This window comes from Canis lupus, chromosome 2 (genome assembly GCF_003254725.2).
Source record: "Canis lupus dingo isolate Sandy chromosome 2, ASM325472v2, whole genome shotgun sequence".
In the NCBI taxonomy this organism is placed as follows: domain Eukaryota; kingdom Metazoa; phylum Chordata; class Mammalia; order Carnivora; family Canidae; genus Canis; species Canis lupus.
This window is the reverse complement of record NC_064244.1, coordinates 52153425-52173265: the sequence shown is the minus strand read 5'-3', so window position 1 is coordinate 52173265 and position 19841 is coordinate 52153425. Positions and strand designations below refer to the sequence as shown.

The 19841-nt window shown below is 47.0% G+C and overlaps 1 protein-coding gene across 7 annotated transcripts in view; it reads right to left on the bottom strand.

Moving 5' to 3' along the window:
• Positions 1-4672: 4672 nt before the first annotated feature.
• Positions 4673-19841, bottom strand: part of PIK3R1 (phosphoinositide-3-kinase regulatory subunit 1) — an 81019-nt gene continuing 65850 nt past the window's right edge. For 5 of the 7 annotated variants that reach the window (XM_025447656.3, XM_025447655.3, XM_035713927.2 and 2 more), the window contains 9 exons: positions 13089-13191; positions 12311-12409; positions 12029-12209; positions 11699-11824; positions 10852-10994; positions 10475-10651; positions 10309-10377; positions 9554-9724; positions 4673-9003 (listed from right to left, as the gene is read on the bottom strand). In XM_025447656.3, coding sequence (XP_025303441.3) covers positions 8814-9003; positions 9554-9724; positions 10309-10377; positions 10475-10651; positions 10852-10994; positions 11699-11824; positions 12029-12209; positions 12311-12409; positions 13089-13191 — 1259 coding nt within the window. In that variant the 3' untranslated portion in view covers positions 4673-8813. Of the gene's footprint in view, positions 9004-9553; positions 9725-10308; positions 10378-10474; positions 10652-10851; positions 10995-11698; positions 11825-12028; positions 12210-12310; positions 12410-13088; positions 13192-14616; positions 14802-16553; positions 16608-19841 lie in introns of those variants that run through there. The other 2 variants (XM_025447661.3, XM_025447660.3) reach the window with 2 other exon arrangements.

Below are 19841 nucleotides of genomic sequence, written 5' to 3'. Positions count from 1 at the left end.
AGGATTTCTGTTTGGGGCTTGTTTTTCTTTTTGATGGTTTCCCTTTCTTTGTTGAATTTCTCGTTTTGTTAATGCCTTATTTTCCTAATTTCATTTAGTTGTGCATTCTTGTAATTCATTAAATTTCCTTAAGAGGATTATTTTGAATTCTTTGTCTGACAGTTCATAGATCTCCATTTCTTTAGGGACAGTTATTAGTTTTATTAGTTCCTTTGGATGGCATCATATTTACCTGATTTTTGATGATCTTTGATTTCTTACATTGGTATCTGCACATTTGAGTGAGTGGTTTCCCCTCCCAGCTTTTGCTAGTTCATTTTGGCAGAGACAGTTTTTCATTAGTCAGTTCAGCTAAGGTTTTTGGGACATGTCTGCTGATAACGTTCTTGGGCAGATGGGGCCTGGTATTAGCATCTATTTTGGGGTGAGGCAACTGTTCACGCTCCGAGGTCATCAGGAGGAGTGGGAGGGATGGTATGACACAGAACAGCTGGATAGGACTGCTGTTTTGGTTTCCTGGACAAATGAGGCTGTAGGATGGGCTGTGTAGTTGCCTAGATTTTCTGGTCAGGCTTACTAGACAGTCGGATTGGGTGCTATACTCAGCAGTAGATGGGGCTGTAAATTAGTTTCCTTGCCCTGGCAGGGCAACAGGTTGGGTCCTAGGGCCCACCTGGCTCATTGTTTGGAGACCCAAACCAGGCAGTGTTGTACACTGAATATCCTGGTCAGGAGAGGCACCCGGTGTTATTCTGCAGACAGGAAGTGCCATGGCCTGTGCCCTCTGCAAGTCCAGCTGTAAGCAAGGCTCACGGTTGGGCTCTGCACCGTCCTGTGTGTTTGGGTCAGGTTCCCTGGTCAGGCAGGCTGAAGGTTGCACTCAGTGATAAGATGGTGTATGAATTAGTTTCTCTGCCTCGTGCAGTGGGAGAAGTAGCTCCAAGGCCACCAAGGTTTTTTGTGGTCTTAAGCAGACCTGTGCCCCCAGGTTCCCTGACCAAACAGGGCCACTGGGTTTGCTCTGAGGGTGATGAGCTTCACCTGCCTGTCTCCTGGCTTGAATGATGTGGATCACACAGCCTGTCCTGTCAGTAGGGCCTGCGGACCATGATCTGCAGCGGTTGGGACCGTGACTCAGCCATTCTGCCTGGACACTGGCAGACCAGACTTTGGGGCTGGCAGAGCCATTTTGTTTGAGGGCCCTGATTGGGCTTACCTGAACTCTGCCAAGTTCCCTGGTCACACAGCATCCTGGACATGGTTCTGCAGATGAGCAAAACTGCTGGGTGGGAGCTATTCCTTGGGCTCTACAGGTAGGAATTGCTGTCGAGGGAAACCCCTCCTCCTTTCAGGGTTACAATCAGATTCCCAGGTGGTTAATGTGGTTAAGTCCTACAGAATCACCTGTGATCTCTGTGGGACAAAACCAGAAGCGAGGGGCTCTCAAGAACTGATCCCCCACTGCCGTGGAGGCTGAATGTCACAGCTGGCCTCACTTGTTCCACTGGAGGAGTTGTGAGCTCAGGGGAGATCTCTCGGCATGGTGCTGCCCTGGCCAGGAGGAGGGGCAGTGGGCTCAGCATGACGCTCCCATGTGCTAAGATGCTTTTGGTGTTCAGTGCATGAACGGTCATTAGGTCATCCCTGACTTTGCTTCCCCTCACAAGACCAACCATGTCCCCGGCTTGGTTACGTCACTTGCTAATAATAAGCATTTGGACAGGTGTGAAGTGCTAGCTCATCCTGGTTTTGACTCATATTTCCCTGATTAGTGACATAGGCTCCCTTTTCATGTGCCTTCAGCCGTTCACTTGTCTTCTGAGGAATAATTTCTCTTCGGGCATTCTGCGTATTTTAAATCGGATTCTTTGGGTTTACTCTGGAGTTTTCTGAGTTCTTTATGTATTTTGGATATTAACCCCTTATCTGAGAGAGGGTCTGCATTTTCTCCCACTCCACAAATTGTCTTTTCATTTTGTCAATCGTTTCCTTTGCTGTGAAGAAGCTTTTTAGTTTAACATAGTCCCACGCTTATTATTTACTTTGTCACTTATGCTTTAGGGGTCACATCCAAAAAATGATTGCCAAGACCCATGTCTGGGAGCTTTTATCCTGTTTTTGTTGTTTGTTTTTTTTTTTTTCTAGGAGTTTTGTGGTTTCTAGACTTACATTTAAGTCTTTACAAAATTCTTGTTTTTAGTCAGACTTCTTAAGGGGAAAGTTGAGAGAAAAAAAAAAAAAACGTTGAATGGGCTGGTACAGTATCCATTCTTCACATACCACAGTCGCTTGCCTCCTGCCAAGCCCCACAGGGTTTGGTAGGCAACGTCCTCTGACCCAGTCCTCATGCTTTAGATAGATCAACAAGATGTCATTTCCAAATTCCACTCCCTTTCACGTTGTCAAGAACTTGTCTTCTACATTTTGACTCACCTGAAATGTAGCCTTAAGACATCAGCTAGTTCATGGACTCTAATTCTGCTCATGCATTCTTGGTCGTGGGCACTGACAGCACGAGGGGCCAGTTGTGATTCAGCTGTGGGGATCTGCAGGTGCCAGTTCTCTTGTGGGTTAGGACTGTGGCCACATGGTAAACGGAAAACCAGGGGAGCGAGTAGGCTCATTCAGTCCACTACATCACACCCTAGCGTCTGGGGGTATGTGGACTCATAACTTTATTTTCACAGATAAGGAGTCAGAGGCTTGGATGGCTGAGTGGAGTTGCCCAAGTTGCCGCGGCTGGTTAAAGATAGCTAAGAACAGGCTAGGCTTCCGAAACTGAAAACCAGCCTATTTTCTATACAGACTCTATGCTATGAATGAAAATTCTATCACAAAGTAAAATATAGGGATCCCTGGGTGGCACAGCGGTTTAGCGCCTGCCTTTGGCCCAGGGCGCAATCCTGGAAACCCGGGATCGAATCCCACGTCGGGCTCCCGGTGCATGGAGCCTGCTTCTCCCTCTGCCTGTGTCTCTGCCTCTCTCTCTGTGTGTGTGACTGTCATAAATAAATAAAAAATTTTAAAAAACAAAGTAAAATATATTTCCATCACTCAATAACGGTGGTGGCTTTTAATTAAAATACTGGTAGTACGATTTCAACAATCAGGTGATCTTAAGAAGTGATCCTCGAACTATAGGATGTGTTAAAATCAGAGAGCTGGTTGAAAGAGATGGCTGGGTCCTACTCTGAGGGAGTAGTTCAGGGGTGAAGACCTGGAATCTGCACTTCTGACAGGTTTCCAAGTCGTGCTGGTGCTAATGCTATTAGGAACCCGCCAGTCTAAAGCAAACCTACGCCATTTCCTGCCATTGGCCACGTGTGCACGGTCCACCGATGGAGAACCACATGGTTAGATTCCCATCAGGAAGAGTAACCGGTTAACTTTTCTCAACGTCCTAGCATGACTTTCCATTGGAAGGCAGTTAGGGCGTCGGGGTGGAGAGCTCTGGCTTGAGTCAGACCCCGTAGGTGTTGCACTATGGGCTCTAACTGTTGCATGATCTGAGTACATCATTGAACGGTGGATGGGGACATGGTCTTTAACCTCAAAATTGTGAAAGGATTAAATGGGATCACGTATAAGACGTGGTCAGTGGATACGTAGATGGTTTATTAATTGGAGATCAACCAGGGGAAAAAAAACTTTTAGCTCAAGGGATTGAATAAATCAGGAGAGTTGGTTCCTTGTGTGATGGAACAGCTCAGAAACCACAGGCACTGGTGAGGGGATGCGGAGAGTTAGCAATAGCAGAAGGCTGCTCCCACCCCTGGGCTAGATCCAAATGGAACAAGGCACTGATGGTATAGCTCAGAAGCCAGAAGCTTCTGCTGAGCAGCAGAGTATCGGGGGGCTCCGAAATCTTGGAGAGAGGGTTTGTCTGGCAAGAGTTGGTGCCACAGCAAGACTGAGGACCTGGAATCCAGAGGGTTCTAGAGAGTTCCGTGTGCTGCAGAACTGAGGGGGGCTGGCGAGGGCAGCAGGAAGTGGATTGGCCTCACCACTCCGTGGAGATTGGCATCCTGTGCCCCTCACTCCCGTCACTGCCCAGGCCTTCCCATCTGGGCCCCTCACTGTCCCCACGTGTTCAACGAGTGCCGCATACAGGCAAGGTGCCCCCCGCCCAGAACGTGCTCGGCAATAAAGACAAATAGGCAAGTTCTCTCACGTTAAGAATGGTTTGTGCATGCCGACGAGATGCCGCAGAGAGAAACCTCAGTGTAGAGTCTAGTTTAGCTCCCCGAGTGCACGTCATACCCCGTGTCCCACTCGTGCACGTGGGCCAGGGCCTCGTGGCCGGCCCTGCCGCCGGGGACAGACAGTGGCTGCCTTAACAGAGCGCAGTGTGTCGAGAACAATCCTGAAGGTCTGGGGGTGGCTGGTGTGGACGGGGGAAAGGATGGCCAGGCGGTGGCCCTGCGGCAGGGACGTGCGTTGACAGGACATGGCCCAGAGGTGCGGGTTTTCATCATTAAGGACCAGGCGAAATGTTGCCGGTGACACTAACTCATCCTCCTTGGGGCCGCCTAGCGTCTCTTTCGCTTTCCAGAAATGGAGTAATGGGCTAATGGGATGCAAACCAGGTTGGGGAGGCTACGGGCCGGGCACGAGGCGAGAGAAGCCGTTTGAGAAGCCTCTCTTCTGCACGATGGACATTCCAACGCAGGACTTAAGTTTCAAAACAATCTTTATTCTGTTTGAAGACCTAATACAATGCATTGAAGCAACTTAAAACAAGACGTAGCTCCACTGAATCTACAGCTTGAACAAAATGTCAAGGAGGTGCACTCCCCCCACCCCACCCCCGGCCCAGTTGCCTTGTAAAGGCAAAATTACAACTGATCATGACATCCTCCCTCTCGTCAAAAGACCAACTTTTATTTTAACAATGTCATATAAACAGATTTGTAAAAACATCGAACAGATTGTAGCTTTAAAAAATACACACGTATAAATGAGTTTTTTTTTTTGTTTTGCCTTTTCTTTTTTTTTTCCTTTTTTTTTTTTTTTTTTTTTTTAAATAGCAGCATCCTGGGCAGCTAATGCTATCTCATGGTGACAAGTTTAATGTGAAGTTGGATAGTGTTGCCAATGAACCCAATTCTGTTCCCTGGCTACTCATGATACCAATACTTTATGTAACCCGATTTGTAGAAAAATAAGAATTTGGCATTTCGAACTCTGTCCCATGCGAGGCATTGTGCTTTAAACTGCCCCTTTCTTAGAAGACCCTGAACTCAACTCTCAGGGTCGGCTCTCCAACTAGATACCATGCATAGCAAAAGCACAGGTGTTAAAACCAGCACTTTTTCTCCCGCGAAGGAACATCAGTAGGACTCCCAAACACGTTACTAGGCCATAACCAGCTATGTGACAAAGCACTTGGTTCCCCACAGTGACAGCTCACACAAACACATTTCGACTCGACACACTGAAAATGAGGATTTCCAAGCTAAGCGAGTCATCCAGACCAGCTCACCCAGAGGAGGAACTTTACAAAGCAGGGAAAAGCCAAAGAATTATGAACTTCTCGCTTCACTTGCAAAGGTTCACCTTTAGAAGACAAAACAAAGCCACTTCAAAGGGAAAAAAAAAAAAAACCCACCCATACACATCCACAAGAATTGTACTAGACATGTGCTGGTTGTGTACTTGAACTCAACGACTGTGGATCTGTTTTGGCTGAAAGGTGTACTGGAAACAGTCCATGCACATATACATATATACATAGCTCAAGGGCCGCGAACTGGTCAGATGTCGCAAACAACATGCTTTTTGCCTTCTCGTGGGGTTAGGATTTTTCTCTTGGGTGTAGTACTGGGTCTCAGAGCTCCCAGGGTACAGCCCCCTCAGAGCCTTGCTGCAGCTCGTTTGCCTTCTGGCTTTTCTGTGGAGGATGCTACCGTGGGTGGGGAGGATGGATGCCTGCATGAGAGCAGTTATCAGGAGTGCCTCTGCTGTGTCCCTTCTTACTCACCAGCCACTTGGTGTTATTAGGAGATGACTGACTGAACCCGAAGATCCCTCCTGGTCAAACACCTAGAAGGACGAATGCGGTGGGCACGCTACCCGCACTCAGAGTGGCACATGGCGGAGGCCTAACATCAGAGCTTCGGGGTCACTCGCTGTAAAAGGGAACAAAGCATCCTGCCTTCGCTGTTGAGAGAAACCCACTTGCATTTTTATGTTTGCAAAATGCAAAAATAAGGCAGGTGCCTGAACACCACACCACCTTGGGGGAAGAGTGTCAAACCAAAAAACGTTAATAAGACTATCTTTGCATGAAACATCTTAGATCTTATACTTTAGATGCTCAATGAAAATCAGAGTTAATAGCATGTGTGGATGGGCTACCAAAAAAAACAAAAAACAAAAACAAAAACAAAAAAACCTCCCACCAGCATAAGGCTGGTTCATAAGCTACTATCAGAGCATCGCTGGGCTTCCGTGTGAAGTGAAAGGACAGTTTCAAAAGTTGACACTTACGGACTACACAACCAGGGAAATCCTCGGCCGTGTGGAGATGAGAGGGAGACAGATCAGTACAGTCAGGCTTCAGGGCTGACAGTCTGGCTGTAAGACCGGTTCTTGCGCTTGATACGAAGAGAATAATGTAAAGAAAAAAAAAAAATACATTCTGCGGTGGATTAAGTCAGCTGCTAGGCTATTTCCGAGGAATTTTTAAGAGCAACTACATTGAAAACCCAAACAAAGCAGCCCTCCCCGCAGTATCTGAGATAAAGCCGCGGCTGCGTCAGCCCTGGCAGAGGAGAGCTGCGGTCCTAAGATCCCACTGCCCCCTCCCAGGCTTGGGCCTGTCCACACTGCTGTTCGGTTGCTCCCGCCTCACGGCCAGTTTGCACCACATGGGTTATGTTAAGCCGGGGAGAGACGGCTGCCTCCTGCCCCACACGAGGGGAGGCCCTAAGAGGCCTGCCTCTCCCCCACAGCAGCGGGGGCACGTACGGTTAATGACTCGGGTGACCTGCAGGGGCGGTTAGGGTTCCTCCAACGGCCGTGACTCGAGCGAGCTCTCCACAGCCCAGCCTAGCCCAGCAGCAGCAGCAGCTACGATCCGTGTGTGTTTGCTCCATGATCTCAGTTGAATGGAAAAGAGCAGGCACGTGAAACACGTGCAGAGGAAAATATTTTTTCAGATCGTGCGCTTCCTGAAATGAACATTTATTGGTTGTGATGGGCCGTCTAGTGTTAGAGACGCGTGTTCTCAAGGCAGCGGCTCTACCTTGACATCAGTGTTCCAAACAACGGTGGGGACCCCTGGCCCCGCGAGGCTGGCTTTGTCTCCCTAAGACCTAAAGTATCTGACCTGCCGCCGCAGCGGGTCCGTGCTTGTCAGGGATGTAGGATAACTAGCAGATCCAAGTGGGAAAAGACTGAAGTTAGAAGTTACTCCCTTCTCTGTAGTCATGAGAAAGTGCATTACCATCCCGCCACCCTCCCTCCACCCGCCTGTACATCCCTTTGCTGCATCCCCCCCAAGATTCAAGAAGTTCACAATTCTTCATGAAACAGACATTACCAGGTACCGTATTTTGAGTCTTAAAACAACATTGTTGAACTCAGCGATACTTTGTCATATTTATATATCTTTCTCTTTTTTTTTTATTGAATAAAGCAGCTTTGAAGCTTATCAGGCACTGCCCAACAAAACATTTAGTCCAAAAAAAAAAAAATCTGTTATGAACTTTTTAACCTTGGGCTAATCGCCAAGTACTTTGTACAAGAAAAACTGTAAAATATTTCATAGTTTTAATTCTGAAGCCATTTTTTTTTTTACTGGCATCCTGTACATTTAAAAAAAAAAGGGAAAGAATCACAAACGAATAACAACAACCAAAAGAATCAGAGACACGGTATTTTCAAGCAACAAAAACTGGGGTGGGGGAAGCTTATTCTGAAGGTACATTTAAAACTGAGATAACGACAAGAATTGCATAGCACTGTGAATTTAGCCTTCAGCAAAACGAAAAAGAAGCTATTTGGTATTGATACAAATCCATCTATTTGATAGTAGTCAGTCATCCATTGTTATGTACATATTTTATATAATGAAGGTCATTGAAAGTCCTATTGTCCAAGCTCTGTTTTTTTCTGTTGGTGGGGTTGTTTTTAAAGTTTTAAACACCACACTTTCTGGCACTCCGCTACAACAGATTCTCCTCCTCTGAACGTACGCGAGCCGACGACGTTCTCCCAAAACGTCTCTTGTGAGCCAAAGCGCCTTTCTGCTACATATCGTTCATTTGTTAGAAAATGAAATAATCCACAGTGCGACGTGTCTGGGTCCACCGTGCACAGCAACCCCCAGGCTCAACCAGCCCGGCTCGAGTGCTCCCAGGCCGGGGCTCTGGAGCCCGTCCACCCTCTGGTCTACAAGGTCCCAACTTTGAGCTGGTAAAGCTTCAGAAAGCATTAACAAGCACCATGGTTAAAGGCCTCTTTGTCCCTGCACGCAGAGATTTTTGCATTTCTTTTTCTCTTTGTGTGGTGGGTTGTTGTGGCTTAAATTAAACCCCCGCCCCAACCCCCCCGAAAAAACCGGGGTTAAAAAAAAAAAAAAAACTAAAGTAAGGACAAGCACTCCAGAGTAGAAACGTTATGGTCACCGCACGGTGCTGGGCTGCGTGTCTCCCCCTCTACTCTGTGGTCGTCGGAAGCTCGAGTCCCATCTGCAGGCAGACGGCTTCGTTTCCGCAGCTCAATTACAGGTCAGGCTGGAGAGGAGCCCTGTGCTTTCCAGAGGCCTCAGGGTGGCTGCACTTCAGGAGAAGGATCCGAGGCCAAGCGCTTCATCGCCTCTGCTGTGCATATACCGGGTAGGCTAGTGTGACGTTGAGAGAGTCGTTGTGCTGCACCAGGGAGGTGTGTTGGTAATGGAGCACCAGTTCTTTCAGGGAGCTGTACAGGTTATAGGGCTCGGCAAAGCCGTAGCCAGTGGCTGTTTTGTTGATGACGCAATGCTTGACCTCGCCGTCCACCCTGCGGGGGCGAGAGAAGGAGAGAGAACAAATGCCTCGTGAGCTGGTCCTGCACCAGGGCAGGACCCCCGGGGGGCACTTAGCGGCTGAGCCACCTGCGCCCGGAACCCAGCCTCACGGAGCCACTGTCTTTGCATCTTTAAAATGGGAGAAATCGAACATGGTGGCCTTGAGAGACAGGCTACCGCATGCATGTATGTGCTGGCAGGTGGGGCTGGGGGGCTGCGCTCTTCCTCCAAGCATCCATAGGAGTCTTTCAGGCTGGCCTGCCCTTAACTTTGCATTTATCCTCTGTTCTCCTGTCCTCTGGGCCCAGAAGTCCTGACTGCGTCTGGGATGATTGCTCTGCTTAAGTGGAAGGGAGCTCAGGGAAGGTGGTGTATTTTTAGAACCTTTTCCTTCCTAGAGGACACTCGCTTTTCTGAAGCGAGAGCAGTGATCCAAAACTTCTCTTTCGCGTCTGGAGACTACTTATGCCCCAGGGGCCCTCATCACAAGGGCCTGGCCATTGCTCTCCCTGAGCTGACCACACGGCGGCTGGAGATACATACACCACGGAGCAAGCGTAGCAGCCCTGTTTACTGCTCTCCCGGACCAGGAAGGTGCCGTCCCGTTTCCCCCGTAGAAGGTTCTCGGCTTTGTTCCTGTTGCTACTGCCCACGTTCCAGGTCTTCTCGTCGTGGTGAGGCAGGTCCTCATCATCTTCCACCAGCGAGTATTGGCTAGAGAGGCGGGAGGGAGAGGGCCTGGGTGAGGCTGGGGGCGTCAGGCCCACCGCCCTCCTCCCACCCACAGCTTCCCCGGCCTGCCCCCTTCTCCCCCAGCTCAGCCAGCCCTGTGATCTCACTGGGCAGAGAATGCCAGTAAGTCACCCTCCTGCTCTTTTCTAGGTAGGAACTACGACGCAGTAGCTGGGCCCAGAGGAAGGTGTCAACCAGTCCTGTTTGTCCAGTTCTGATCAGGAAACGGACCAAGAGCACTGCCAGCGTGCAAATAATCCAAACAAAACCCATACTTGAGCTTCAGGGCGACACTGACTGTAATTGTCTTTCTTCTCCCCACTCCTAATCGTTCCCAAAACACACTGGGAGTTTTCAGATGTTCAGGGCCTGCGTGGAGGACACAGTGTCCCTTGACAGCCTCGTCAGGAAAAACCAGAGCTGCGTCCTCCTTCCCTAAACTCTGCCTTTTTTTTTTTTTTTTTAACAGTTTATAGGGGCTCTTCCAAACTTGGTCCAATTGCTCCCTTTCCCTCAAACAAGGAAAGTCCTTGGCCGCCTCCCTCCCACCTGCAGTAAGTACTTACTCTTCCGTATTCTCGTTGCCCAGCCACTCATTCAACTTCTTTTGCCGAACACCTTTCTGAGTCAACCACCTGGAAAACAGAGGAGGCAAACTCATTCCTAATTTATCCTTAATTCTGGCAACCGTCCGTCGGCGGCGCTACGGGGGGTTCAGCTTCCAGGACTTACATCAAGTACTGGTCTCTCGTCTTCCTCAGCTGAATGAGGTCGGGCTTAATGCTGTTCATGCGCTTGTCGATCTCCCGGTACTCAGCCGCCTGCTTCTTCAGGTCTTCCTCCAGGCGCCTTCTACTGTCCACAATCTCACTAATTCGGGACTTTAACTTTTCATAATTATGCATAATCCTGTAGGCGAGAGAAAGGCATGGGTTATCCACCAGCCTCTTCAGGTAAAGAAGGCTTCCTCGGGCTGTCGTGTGGTTTTGTTTTGTTGTTTTTAATTATTCGTCGAAGGACAGAGAGCAAGATTGCCTTTCCACAGTTCTGATTCTGATAGAGGATTCTGATTCTCTTTCACACAAGGACAACCCTCCCGGTTCACCAACCTTTGTATTTCTTTTTCGTTGCCTTCACGCTTAAATTTTTCTATGTATTCTTTGCTGTACCGTTCCTGGCTTTGGCACTGCTCTTCAAATATTTTTATGGTTTCATTAAATGCTTCAATAGCTGTTCTCTTCATTTGAATTTCCTACAACACAATGGTTAATAAGACAATGTCATACCTGTCACTGGACAGATGAGGTGTTACTGTGAGACGCTGTCGGGACATCGGATGCTATTACTATCTAGCATGGAAGTCCTCTGGTAAGCAAGCGAGGCCTCTAATTCATAAAACCCATTAAAATAGTATCACAGAAGCTCACATTTCCTTTGGGAATGTTCCCAGTCTCTGAAAGAAGACTGCCTGACAATCTCCTATACTTTTCACTGTTTTAAAAGCCATTCCCCTTTATCAGCAATTTTAGGGAATCCACGTTGCCTTCTACTCCCTCTGGTGGTCCTAGATACATCGCGGCCTCGAGAAGATTAAGCCTCTAGGAAAACACTTAAAGGGAGCCTCTGCTTCTTTATGACGGGGCCTAACGGTCCCATCTCCATGTCAGAGGTTAGACGAGTTTTCTGAGCTAAAAAGTGCACTCAGGAATCACGTCAAATCCACTTGACACTCACAGCAGCCTCTTCAATTATCATAAGTACTTATTATTCTGGAACCTATAAGGGTCATGTAAAAGGTCTAGAGATGCTATGAATAATCAACAGTGTTTTACAAATACAGAATCTTTTCCAATAGCAGGAGCTCAACTTGACCTTTTTCTTGAAACTGAAAGGACACATCTCAGATTCTAGTAACTAAGAGTCTGGAGAGTCAACTGACTTTCGCAGAAAACTCACCTGGGAAGTACGGGTATAATCTTCATATAACCTATCGTATTCCCGACTTTTTTCTTGAAATTGAGTGTTATATTCATGTAATTTTTTCCCTACAGCTTCAATATTATCCTCTTTGACAACCTGATCCTGGAAGAATGAGAGAATGGAAGAGAGAGAGAACTTCATCAGTCGATCAGGTATTGAGTCAATGTTTTAGCCATTATCAAACCGTCCTTTTGTGATCACAAGTAAAAAGTCATTAACATCTCATTACATGGGATTCATCTGCTTCACAACGCTGTGAAGGTATCTTGTCTAAATACTGTAACAGGAGAATTTTGTTTCGATTACCTGTTGGTATTTGGATACTGGATAGAGTAATTTCACGTCCAGTTTGGGGTTATACTGAGCTAGAGACTCATTCCGGTAGTGGTTTATTAGTTCAACCACAGAGTTGAAGGTCAGTGGGTCAGAGAAGCCATATTTCCCATCTCGGTGAAATATTTTGATTAATTTGTTATTTCCTCCTTTCCTGTGGATACAACAGACGTAAGGGCGTTACGGTCTTCTCTAAAGAAATGTGTTTTAATGTCTGCTTGCACACCTCAACCTTTGCTACCTTCCCTGACTCACCTTAGTGTAAGAGTATAATCACCATGCATTTTAGTAGATGCATCTCGTACCAAAAAGGTCCCATCGGCTGTATCTCGAAGTTTTTCATTCACTTCTTCCCTGAAATGAAAAAAACAAAGCTCACCTTGAGGATTCTTCATTTAGCTTCACAGCAAACTAAACACAAAGGACACAGAGCTCCTCTATCGCCCCCCCAACCCCCACCCCTACAGATCACATGTATTATTGATATAGAAATGTTACAAATTTCACCTCATTACAGAAAGACAAACCTAAAAACTACCTGTTTCAGTAATGGTCTATCTGCGGGACAAAGTTTTCATTTATTTTTTAACCAAACACACTGACAAATGAGCACAACAAGACATGATCCGATCCCTGAAAGGACTCCTTACTCCCCCTTCAAAAAAAGCTACCAATAAAGATGCCCTTTTAAGATGTGTCTCAGACAAGAACATTAACCCTAACAAGTTCTCCCTAACAGAAAGTGACTTTGGGCCCCACCTTTAGACAGTGCCACATCACCCTGGGGGCTTCCCTGACATTTTCTGCAAATAACACAACTTGTCGAGGATTTAATTTCCTGTGGCAGCCAGCACCCACAGTCCCCCCAGTGCTCTGGGACCTCTTTGGTCTTCCCTGGAAGACAACCAACTATGCTTCATGCTTATGTTGGAGGATATCCTAAAAATGGAACTTAGCATGCTGGTGCATTTCTTGCTCTAAAACTAGAATTCTCTCTCTCGAGCGAAAACTCAAAGAGTGTTTGTAGCCTTACCTTGAGATATCTCCCCAGTACCATTCAGCATCTTGTAAGGACATATTGTTATTCATACCGTTGTTGGCTACAGTGGTGGGTTTTGGTGGTTTAGGAGGCAATGCTGCAGATGAAAGAGAAAGAAAAAGTTGTTTGCAAATACCAGCTACAGTCGAATACTTAGGTCTAATTTAAGTTTCTTGAGAATACTGTGAAATAGAGCAATAATTCACAAGTCTATGAAACAGGACCGTTTTGTTAAACAAATAAAGACATCTTTCACAGAGGATGGATCAAAAAGAAAGGAAAGTGGAGAAGGGAGAGAACAGCTTACAGATTCACAACTACACTGGGTTGGCCATGTGAATGAATTTCAGAGTGAATCCAGAGTCCCGGCATTTCCTACTTCTAGGCTCTAGTTATATTAAAGTTTCAGGCCTGATCAAATCCATCTAAAATAGGAAACCGTGAACATATGAGCAGGAGAAACCACATGGGTTGGCTTTAATTTCCTCCTCTTATTTAATTATAAAAGACAAATTTGGTTTCTGTCCTCCACAAATGCTGTTGCTGTAATAAAACTCATCTACAAGCAATATGTTTTAAGAGGAGGAATTGGGTTTCTCTAATCTTAGTATTTCAGGCACTATCCTGCCAAAAGCCACTTTAAGAAACTCATCTGTGACCCAAATCTCTTTAAGTATTCACGTTAATATTCTTTTGGATAAATTGTTCTCTCTATGCCAAGAGTGAAGAAAAACCCTATCCCTCTTCCTCAATGTCAAATCAGTATTCCTGTACCAATTGGTGACAAATAAAAGACTGCAGTGTTTCTGAATTTCTTAATTGGGAGCAGGGCTAGTGCTGGACTACAATTGAGGAAGCAAAATGAGGCTAGGGTTTGTAACCGAATTCTGAGTCACAAGTTTTAAAGGACGGTTAGTATTTCATGCAAAAAAAATCCTCTCAGGAGTCTATCGAGAATATTTTATAAAGGGGAAGACTGCATAATGGGAAGCCAACTCCTTTTCCCATTCCGGTATCTTAATATAAGAACAGGCAAAGTCTCGGCATTTGATTTAGAACAGTCTCAGGTCACCTAGGACTGAGTTGCAATCACTGCTAGGTTTTACATGTTCCCTCAAGTACCAAGTGTTATCACTGCAAAGTACCACACTGTCCTCCTCCACTGTCACAAGAGAAAAGCAGCACAAAGGACGCATCATTTTAATTACAGGAACAGTATGAACGACACACAACACTATAACCCACAAATAGCAAAGGACCTCGATTAACAAAAGACACTAGTGAAAAACTGGAATCCAATTCCTATCTGTTCAAGTAAGAAAAAGCATTCCCCACACACAGCCTGACCTGCTTGCTTCTACAGGCAAAGCATGTAATGTCCAAGCTCTGATCAAGCTAATTTTTATTAAATTAGAACAAGTTAATCAAGAGAAATCGAAAGAGGATCAGTTACAGTAGTTGTCAAAAAAAAAAAAAAAGCCACAAAATTAACTAGCTTTCTAAAAGAATACTGCAGTATTACCTGGTGGATCCATTTCTATATAAAACATCAAGTCTGTGCCACAATTTATATCTGTCTTAGCATATTCTAAATCCAGGTCTTCCATATTCCAAACAGTGTTGTACATTTGTGCGAGAGTTTCCTTGGCTGAGCTCAGTTATAAGAAAAGAGTCCGGCTTTCTTTGTAATGGTGTCTTGGAATTCATTTTAAAACCTATAAGGGGCTGCACTGTAACCTATTACATCACACACCCCAGCCAATCAAGTCAGAAAAATGTCACCAGACCACTCCTGCTTCATCATTTCTCTTCGACATCCAGCCCTAACACAATCCCAACCTCACTGAGAACCCACATTTACTAGAATGGCAATGTATACATGCACATCGTTTCAAAAAGGTGTTTAATTTGACTATTCTCCTCCACCAGTGAGTTTTCTAATTCCTTTTTTATTACTCCTTGCAGCATGGTACGCTCCGCTGTTGGCAGGTTGACAAAAGCTGATATGCTGCAGCACGTAGCTTTTTTTTTTTTTCTCCCCTCTCCCCCAGTGCATCTGGGTTTACAGAGAGCCTGATCATGCCTCGGTTTAAAAATCTTACAAATGCATGGAAATGGCATATTTAAGGTCTGTTTTCCAGTCCTTAAGTACCTCCTGTATGTATTAAAGGCAGAAGAGATCAAGAACTCTGGATATTTAATTTCTTTCCTACAGAATGCACTGACAACCCAGAACTTAAACACTGTTACAAACGTACCACAGGAGAAAGCACAATTGAAAGAAAAATCTCCTTCTACCAAACATGGTAAAAACTAAACCTTAAGGGCTAATGATGGAAAAATCTTAACAGGAATGAAGATGTGTATATTATCTGCAGAAATTTAATGTTACTAATTCAAAGTCCAGTCAAGGTAAGTTATAACTTCCAGAGAGAAAGAGGCTGTACCTCAGAAAGGAGGGTAGAGGAAGCAATGATATTTGCAAACTCTTTCTCACCAGCAGCACCAGAAGTCTGAAGATGGGCTTAATGCTGCGGGGGGGGGGGGGGGGGGGAGTGATGTAATCACTCTGAGTTTTTTTTTTTTTCTCTCCCTCCATCTCAAATGCCTCACTCTGGGGACTGTTAATCCCGGTTGGCAAATATGTAAAGTAAAGAAATCAATTCCCCTATAAATCTGTTAATTTTAGTTCCTTAAAGCTCTTCTGCATATAATCCTGCCACCCTCACTAGAGCCTAATGTACGCTTCCCATTGTCAACGGGCTCTTCCCACCTACCGTATAAATCATGGAAAAGAGTGGAGCAGAGCAAGGCATTCTCTGAGCTCCGTTCACTTGTGTCCCGTCTGGTCCAATTCATCTTCCCCATTAATGAGGAAGGCAGGCTCAACCCAACCCCTGCAGCCCGCTCCCGGGGACACTTTGCTATTCCTAAACTCAAAATGACAGGCGCGCGCGCACACACACACACACACACATACACACACACACAGGTCCAAGGGGTGGTGGGATCTGTCCTCAGGAAGGTTCAGAAAAAAAAAATTTTTTTTCCTGCTGAACGCAAATGTGTCCTCGTCCCCCCAAAGCAGCCAGGGGCAGGCTCACAGCCCAGAGGGTCACCCCCTGCCTTTGGGGCCCGCGGCACAGCGCGGTCGCGCCGCTGGACCCCGGGGCAAGCCGCCCGGGAGGAGCGCGGGGAGACAGGTGATTTTCCACGTCTCCCGAGCCGCCTGGCCCGGCACCAAGGTCCACGCCGAGCACTCTGCAAGCGCGCCCCTTCCCCGGTACCCGTGGCCGCCCCCCGCCGAGCCCCCGCGGGGAGGAGTGTCTCCGCCGGGCTCTTATCTGCCCTCCGCAGGCGGCACCTGATGGGACTCCGGCTCACGCACACCCGCGAGGTCGGCTGCGCGCGTGCACGGAGCGGGGAGGGGGGGGCGGGGGGGGGCTCCGGGCAACTTACTTTGCAGGTTGTGCATGTCTGCAGTTCCCGCGGCGGGGCCGGCGCCGGCAGCAGCCTCGCTCCCCCCGCGGCTCCCCGCTCCCGAGGCCGGCTCGGGGCGCTCCGTGGGCGGCGGGGGGCGGCGGGGGGCGCGGGCTGGGGACCCGGCACCGGGACCGCGCTTGCTGCAGGGACGCTGCGCGGCGGAGGGAGAGGGGCCGGCGCACGGCTCGCAGATAACGATCACGGCTTCATCATTAACCCGGGCAGGTTCAAATATTTGCTGAGCTCGGGATTTCGAGGGGGGGGGGGGGAGCCCGAGGCAAAGTCAAAGTTGTCACGGGCTAACAAGTGGCCCTAACGGAGGAGCCCGGACACGCGCTCCCTGCCCGGCTGCGGCCCCGAGGAGCAGGCGCTGCGCGGCCAGACACAGGAAGCGGCGGAGCTAGTTCAGCAAAAATAGAATCAAAGCCCTGCTTGTAAAGGCCTGAACCTCCCGAACGGCCCAGAACTCCGCGCCTCCCACGCGCTCACACACGCAGCCCCGCAGGTGGCCCGGGACTGCCCCCCCGGGGGCGCGCGGCCCGGGGCGGGGGCGGGGGGGGGGGGGATCCCGGGAAGGCTCGGCAGGAGCCCACGCTGCAGGCGCCTGTATGGGCCCGAGGGCAACTCACATTTAATTGGCCACAGGGCTGTCTTGATAATGAAAAGGTGTGTCTGCCCGGCGCCCACGTGACTGCTGCCCGCCGCAAAGGAAGAGAGCCCAGAAGGACGGGAGGCCTTCCCAGGGCACCTCTGCCCCCTGAGAAACTTGCCAGGCACCGGACCAAAGTTTGAGCTACGCCAATGTTCACTCCCATCAGCCTAAGATGGACAGCTTTCCTAATAGCTCCAGAACCATCACAATGTAAAATCACAGAATCGCTCACGCTAAAACCAGAAAGTAATCTAAAGAGCACTTCAAGCAAATCCCTCGGGCTACACATACACACACACACACACACACATAGTCCTGATGTGCAGTGGTTTGTAAGAGATCAAGGCAAGAACCACCACCACCAGCCTTCAGGTGTCTGGTCCTAAACTCCCTTTTTCTCCACCCACTGGCCCAGGTCTTCACTTCCTTCTGCCAGAGAAAGTTAACATTAACAAGTGAAACCGAAGTTAATTACTCTTAGGCCACATGTAAAAATTTCACACCTAGAACAAAACTTCTTCTGTTTGCTATTTTTAGCTTACTTGTATTTTTTTTTTTTAACTACCTTCTAATTCCCCATAAAGGAACATGGTTCTATCTTATTTACCCTCGGACTCTGCCTAGGAGGGTGACCCATGGTCCCATGCAGAGCTCAAGGAAGAGCTAGGTGTTAACATCAACCGCACACGGGCAGGCCCAGCTTGAGGGTTACCTGCACCGACCTCACAATAAAAGTGGACTTACAAACTTTCCTTTGGTGCCACCGAAAGAGCACATAAAACCTACTTCCTGATGGAAAGGAAGAGTCTCTAGGTGAATCTTCCAGCTCCTGCCTGCTGATCACAGAGATGTTCGGTCTGTTCTGAAAACACCCTTGCACCCTCAGCTGTAGATTCCAGCCCTGCTTTTAAAAACTGTCTTTCTAAAGCCAGAAACCAAGGAAACATCTGTCTCTAAAGCACACCTGTCTGAACTTACATGATGTTTCATGTCCAAACCTTCCAAGATGATCCCATTTTCTAGAGTGTTTTCCATCTCAGAAGCAAAACCGTCCACTGGAAAGCAGTACAACCTCAACTTAGAGAAAGCAAGTCTTAAAACAGATTAGAAAACTTTGCTGCAAGGTTTTCACAATACGTATGATCCTCTACCATAGAGGTTCTAGAATATCACGGAAAGTGTGAGCGGAGTCCTTTGCCCATTCAGTTTTAGGCTTTGAAAAGTGATGGGCAAGTGGCCGCGCTTCTTCATTAGCTTAAAAAGGGAGCCCTCTGCTGGTAGAACAGAATCAGTACCTTCTCCTTGGGAGAAAATGCTCAACCTCCTGCGTGGCTCATGGCTTTTCCCCCTATGCCCAAAATGTCACACAAATTAAAACCTAGGATTCATTTCAAATAACTAATACATCAAAAGTACAGATGTCATGCCCATGTAGGAAATGCTTTTCAAAAAAAAAAGAAAAAAAAAAGCTGTCTTTTAATTTCAGCATGTATCTGAGACCCAAACACTCAGCCACACTGGAGAACTTAACACATACTTGAAAACTAACTTCACCTCTGGATTCTTCGAAACGGTACGTCTTACTACGTGTCCTTTCCTCAAAGTTCTGTAAAGCTCAATATCAGGGGTGAAAACAAGCCACATTCTGTTTCTCAGGAGGTGTGATCAAGGCAGAGAATATCCTTAAATTGTGCAAATATGTTCGAAAGGTACAGACTAACACTCTCACACTGTGCAAATCGACTTCAGATAGTGAGTGTTCCCCCAACCAGCTTTCATACCACACAGCTTCTTAAAAAAAAAAAAAAAAAAAAAAAACTGCAGTGAAAAGAAAAAAAAAATAAAGAACCAAAATTTTCAAGGGTTAAATGAATGCCTCCCTTCATAATTTTAACTTAAGACAAATTAGGACAGAGGGCCTTTCAGTATGATGCAAATTCTTTAGTCTACATCCAGTGCTCTGACACTGCACGAAGGAAAAGGTTCACTTGAATTTATAAGTAAACCCAGATTTCCATAGGATACATTCTACAAACTATGTGAAAAGGTGTGACCGTTGCTTAGCAGAATGAAGCGCTGCCTTCCCTCTCAGATGCTGTCCTCCTTGGAGGTGAAGGCTGTGCCGTGAGAACAAAAGCTGACCGATACCCCATCAATATATATGCAGCCTGAAATACATTTCTTTATCAGAGCACCAATAAAACTTCCTATTTTTCGTTATAACCCAGTGTGGCCTGCCTCTTTGTTTATTCCTATCCATCTAAATATATGCATTTTTTTCAAGGTTTCATTTCTCACCTTTGAAACAACCCTCTAATGTCAGACCACATTTTAAACCCAATAAAAAATAAATCAGAGAAAAGTAAAACTCTTTGAAAGTCATTTCCCTCTACCTTAGTGCTTGCTTTAGTCCTGGTTGAAAACCAAGCCCAGAGCATTTAAAACAAGATTTATGAATCGGGCTCTTCAGGATGAATGTTTTGCAATGCGCCAGTGGTTAAACATTAACTCTGACAGGTGTAGAAGGGCAGGAGGGAGAAAGAGTCATTTATTTTCCACTCTGGGCTTGAGGGTGCAATATTAGACTTCAATTATGCTGCATTAATATTTCT